Source organism: Amblyomma mixtum, chromosome 8, assembly GCF_055824585.1.
Source record: "Amblyomma mixtum isolate Tamu chromosome 8, ASM5582458v1, whole genome shotgun sequence".
NCBI lineage: Eukaryota > Metazoa > Arthropoda > Arachnida > Ixodida > Ixodidae > Amblyomma > Amblyomma mixtum.
The window spans coordinates 79267919-79273918 of NC_143019.1; the positions used below are offsets into that span (position 1 = coordinate 79267919).

Below are 6000 nucleotides of genomic sequence, written 5' to 3' on the forward strand. Positions count from 1 at the left end.
CCGTGGCATCGCCCTACTCCTTTGTGCTAGCCCGTTGTGCTCTCGTCCCTTGTGCCGATTATGTAAAGCCCTTGTACATACTGTACATAAACGTTCCGTTGACTCACCGTCGACTCGACCGTTTTTTCGCTCAGCTCTGCGCAACAATGGCAGCAGGCTGAGATGACCCAGCCCCAACAGTGAGACAGGGTGGGGTTCCCATTCTCAATAGTTCCAAAAAGCTGAAACCTCACTCTAGATTATAGAAATATTCGGTATCATTTTATAAAATATTTTTTTTTCTGCCGAAGGACCTGGGGCTCGGCTGTTCAATGCACTGAATACTTTAGCTAATATTCTTTGCAAAACCGAATCAGACATCTATCAGAAATAGTGGCGATGGCGATGCCGAAGCTCGCGCGGTTTTTCGAACAGAATTCACGCATAACGAAGAAACAACTTTCTTATACAGATGGATTTGAACCCCCGAGCAGGCCCTCTGGCTAATCTAGAAGATACCTTTACAGACGCCACACACTGCCACACCAGTGCCAGATGGTTGGAGGATGCATTTTAAGGACATCTTTTCTTGCATGAACCCCTCTTCCTAGATATTAAGTGGGGAAAGGGCGCGAATCAACGGGTGTTGTTCGTCACCCTGATAGCACTTTGCGTGCCTTAGGGGAGTTGGTGTGACTTCTTCAAAACAAAGGCGTGAACATTCACCACACTGCCAAAAAGAGGGAAGGCATGAATAATTATCACTGTCATCAGTCACCCTTCATGCCTGGTAAGATCACAGTATGCATGCACGTACTCAATGACAGTACGGACTCATCGGCTGATTTGGCACGATGATTAGAGAGCCGTAATTCTCAGAACCTCTGACCCAAAACAGATTGCATGCAGAAGCGCCATAGAGCTCGTCTGAACGGCAACGGCTTCTGCATGCTACTGTAAATTAAAAAAAAAAAATTCTCAAAGCAGCCGAACTCGTCGGAAATGTTCAAGAGGAAAATTAGAAAACGTTGTTTCAGAAGTTAAAATTTTTTAATTGCAAGGATCCACATTCTGACGCGACGTATGGGTTACGATGGATGTCGTACTGCAGGGCTGCGCATGAAATTAGACCACCTAGGGCTCTTTAACGTGCGCGGACATCACTAAGCACGCGGACATTTTTGTATTCCGCTTTCATCTAAATACGGCCGCCAAAACAGGATTCGATCCAGCGACCTTGGCGTTCGTAACTTAAAACCAAAGCCACTGATGTATAGGGGAGAGCACTGCAACAAATATGTGGAAGAAGACCGACGTGAATGTAGAATGCGTGGCTACCAGCATTTATCACTCACAGTTGGGTTTTTCATTTTGAGTAAGTTACCCTCTTCCTAATTACCCACCTTGGAAACTTGTACAAGGAGCTCTTATTCTTCAGTAAAAATATTTCAGCTTAAAACATTTATCTACCGGTACCGGACAACGGGGCGCGGTGGTCTTCAGTGGCCCTATAAAATATCAGGAAGAATCTTTCATCTTGCTGTTACTGTTCATGTTGCTAGGTAACGTTTCATAAATGTTCTTGAATAAACCTCTTCCTGGAAAAAGCAACGCATTTTCGTTTGAAACCGAGTCCTACAGCCTAGACTAAATACGATGAACAATCAACGGTAAAAATATCAGCTCAATACAAACTTACCCGTCATGCCTTCGATAAAAGGGTACGTCTAGACAAGTGATTTATGAGTAAATCTCGATACTCCACTTACGTTGTTGTAGTTGACGAGTGGCACCGAGAACGTGCCGGCCTGGAGTGGGGCCTTTGGTGCGGTGTCAAGGCTTTCTTCACTTGCGTTCCAGCAACTAGAAAGAAATTTCAAAAGGCGCGAAATTCATTTCAATCTCAAATGCTCTCTGAACACACATCGTACACAGGAATCAAGAGGCCTAAATTACAGTTATTCATGGCCAGGATTCCAGCTCTCTATGACAAGACTTAAGCCTTTATAGGGCAATGGGACACATACATCCCCCTTTTTACGCCGCAGAAAAGGGCTCTTCAAAGGTATTGAGAAGCATGCATTTCGTTTTTTACTGTGCTGCCATCTACCGGCAGATTCTGTAATTTAATGAAGGTGATTATCGCCATATAGGAAGTATCATATTTGACTACAAAGAGTCAAAACATAAGGAATTAATGTATTTTAGTAGCCAGAAGGTGAGTTCTTCTACGTTATACCCTTTTCAACAGTCCTTAATGTTCTTTCGATGGCTACACAGAATGCTGCCCGAGCCTTCCAGTCGAGGGCTCAAACTGTGTATTAATAAACCGTTAGGGATAGTAAAGATATCGAAACACGGATACCAAGATAATATTCTATCTGTCTCTAGCGTCACTAGCACCACTAGAACCCATAACAATAGTTTCATTTGATGAAAAAAAGAAAGAATAGCAGCGTCATATAAGAGACTCCGTTTCAAACGAATTGTAGGAGTGCAGATTGTGTGCTGCCGCCCACTTTTTTAAAAGCATCATGGGAACATCCGCTGCCCGGTGCTGTTGCGTCGGGAGACGAGGAAGTCGAGAAAGCATGCGAATGCACGGGCATGCCCACAACACCTGTTGATAGACTGAGCGTCGTCCGTTAGGGTATTGGGCTTGGTGTGAGAGAACACCTGCCCATAATCGTCTTTTATGCATCTGAGCTCTAAGAAACTATGGGTTATCATTTTATCCCCTCCATATAGTGTGGATGTTTCCTGTAGAGAGCGCACATTTTCTACAAACAACCTAACGTGCCCAAGAAACGAGTTGCAGTTGTTACTTACGGTAAGCTAACTGTAGAAGGCTCCCCGATATCGGTGTATTTAGGTAAAACAAACGCCCTGGAGATGCTACACGCAAACGACTTCGCACCTTGTATCGAGCTTGGAGCGTTAAGCGTTTGCACCAACCCAGAGCCACAAAAAAGCAGTAGATAGAACACGAAACAAGCGCTCTGAAAACAAGATCATAAAACTTGTTTCGCAGGGGGAAAGGGGGGGGGAGGCATGACAACTGTGCAAGCTCATTCTCTATCCCAATTGCCGTTCTGCTTCGCGTCGGCGCCGCTGGGCCTCCAAGTCGAAGCACGCGCGATACTTTTCAAGAAGTGACTAGCTGTACAGAAACTTTCGCGGAAAGGTAAAGCCTTTGGAGTGCAGTTCCGCGATACTTAGCTGTAAATTATTCCGGCTCCTGTCGCGCAGTATTTGCCACTGGAGCGGCCTCTATTTATCCAGTGCGTAGCTTAAGCAGTTCTCAGGGTGCTCCCGGATATGTGCAGATCACATGCGCACTCTAGAATGAATACGGGTGATCTCATACCATCCTTTACGGTGATGCTCCTTCACATACGCTTCCCGTAATTTTGACCAATATTCTGAAGAATATCTGATCAATAATTCTGATCAATATACCACCAGTGCAGTATTTTTCACTGAACAAGCTGTTTCAGCCTTGGTTCTGTTATAGAGCTCTGCGTGCTACCTTGGAATCAGAGCCTGAGCCGGTAGCCCCTAATTGGCGAATTGCAATAATTAACCGGCTAACTAAAGTCATTTTAAGTAATTTAATTCAATAAAATTTGACTCAATGCTCGCCGCAAGCCAACAGTGGCAGGCGAAGTGAAATCCCCTCTCAACTTTTACTGGAGAGAATGGACAATGAAAGTGAGAGAGGAAAGAGAAAAAGAGGGGGTGGGAGGCGAAGGTGACGCCGCCTTAAGACGTCATGGCAACTGCGGCATGGTGGGCAACCAGATGGTGGCTACCACGCAAATGAAAGAGTAACCTTGAATTCAGCAAGTGGATGATGCTGCAGTTGTCACGGAAGAGGAAAGGAGTAAGATGGAAGGTTGGTTTATGGGGTTTAGTGTCCCAAAGCGATTCACGCTACGAGAGACGTCGCAGTGAAGGGCTTCGGAAATTTCGACCACCCGGGGTTTTTTAACGTGCCTTTACATCGCACAGTACACGGCCTCTAGAATTTCGCCTCCATCGAAATGCGACCGCCGCAGCTGGCATCGAACCCACGTCCTTCGGATCAGCAGCCGAGCACAGCAGGATGGAAGAACGGAAGGGATAGTCGAACCACACTTCTTTGCGCATTCCCTCACCTATGACATATTTTGCTCTTTTTACGAGGACGGAAAGGATGGAAAGATCAAATTATGACATATGTGAGGGAATGCGCAACCGAAGGTGGATCGACGGTAGAATGCAGGGCTATGACCGAAACGAAAGCTATGCCAGCTTCAGCTGCTTCGTGCACTGAACGGGTGAGCCTAGCTCTACAAACTTTTCCCATCATTCTCTCTTCCTCAATCGGCAAGGCGCTCCAGGATTTCCTTTAAGGAGCCGTTTTGCTTCGACGGCTGAAGGCCTACTTTCTCTAGGATCACGCATCTGGCGTCTAGATGCCAAATAAAAGTGCCTGACGCAATGGCTGAGCGGCAATGAAGACGAGAAAAACGACACTGCATGCATTCCCCGAGCGTCCACCGCTGTTTCCAAGGTGGGTGCTGCGCAAACAACCGTGCCAAAAGCTGTGCGACCCAGTGGAAGGTGTGCCTAGGTGTGAAGTTCCAAAATTAAAGCCTTGAATTAGCAACAACCGGCCGCACTGGTACAACGAGTCCACATACTTTCAAGCAACATAAAAGCACTCTATGCCCTTAAAAGTGGAAATAAGTCCCTTTGCAGATTTCAACCGACGCCTGTACGCGTCCGTAATACCCAGAGACCACTTGCATATTACAGCTATTCTCTGAACGATGCGTCTAACCCGTATTTCCATAAATAAACCCAACGTATGCACTGAGCAGTACTAGTGCTCTTCCTAGAGGCTTTAGCAGGTAGTTTTGAAAGCACCTTTTTATTGTTTTGTTGCCTCAATCTATGGACAGTTGGCAGCGTTACTTCCCCACTGACGTCCCTGCATGACATTTTGACTATACTAAGCCTCATTTTGCATCGTGAGACCATTCCGCCGCCGCTTTAAGACAAGGACATTTTTCGCTCAACTGCACTTTGGCACGCGCATGCTTCCAGCAGTCAAGGTAGCCTGTCATTCCACTGAACGCGAGAAGCACTCAAATGTATTGCACTTTGCAGGTTCAAATATAAGACAATGGCTGGATAATGATTTCCTGGTCTCACTCTGTAATGGCCACGTACTGCAGATCGACCTGGGCCATATCACTGCAGGCACCTGCAAACTCTGTCGGATACCCTGTTTCCACCCGCAGATCCCCTAGTGCTGGTACTTGCTAGCCAACACTTCTGCCAGCAGGCAGCGGACAAGGTTTTCGAGTACTACGTATGAAAAACACGATGATGCTACGTTACTCAAAAAAGACCTTACTGGCAAAGCTGAAATTGTTGCTGTAAAAAGTGACAAATCGACAAAGAAGAGCAGTATATGACCACGGTTACCCTACCTTGAGTACTGGACGACACAAAAAACCAGAACGACGCCAACGAGCATCATCGGATGCAACCGCACAGCGTTCATCTTTACCACCGGTCTAAAGGCCCGGGGTTCAGCTAGCGGCACCGAGGAAACCGAGTGCGATGTGTGCGCGGGCTAGCGGAAACCTTGCAATTAGCCAGTCCGCAATCGCCACTGCTGACGATGCTCGCCGCACTGCCAACGCTACGAGGCTGTGGTGTATCTTTTTTCTGCGCTAGCGTGCGGCTGACATAGGCACCTCACCACTAACTAGATATGCTCCACGTGCCGTGGAATGGCACGTGGAGCGATAGACAAGGCTATCCCTTGTAGTGAAAACTCGAGTATTCCCTAATTGCATCTGTACGGCACTCATGCCTGCGATGATGCATACTCTGAACACAAGAACTCCTATATGAGAGGGTAGCGACCCGTGAGGCCAGCAGAGGCGAAATACCGAAGATGACGAAGTGTCGCTTGCAGCAACAGCAACAACGCGCTAAAGAACGGGCTGGGACCTTGGCCTCAGC

At 46.9% G+C, this 6000-nt stretch overlaps 1 protein-coding gene across 1 annotated transcript in view; it reads right to left on the reverse strand.

The window, feature by feature from the left end:
* The window catches only part of LOC149333139 (lysosomal aspartic protease-like), a 29509-nt gene extending 24293 nt beyond the window's left edge, over nt 1-5216 (reverse strand). The window contains exons 1-2 of the mRNA XM_089557654.1: nt 5179-5216; nt 1749-1842 (exon numbers count right to left, since the gene is read on the reverse strand). Of these exons, the coding sequence (XP_089413780.1) occupies nt 1749-1842; nt 5179-5216 (132 nt within the window). The remainder of the gene's footprint in view (nt 1-1748; nt 1843-5178) is intronic.
* Between the last annotated feature and the right edge of the window lie 784 nt (nt 5217-6000).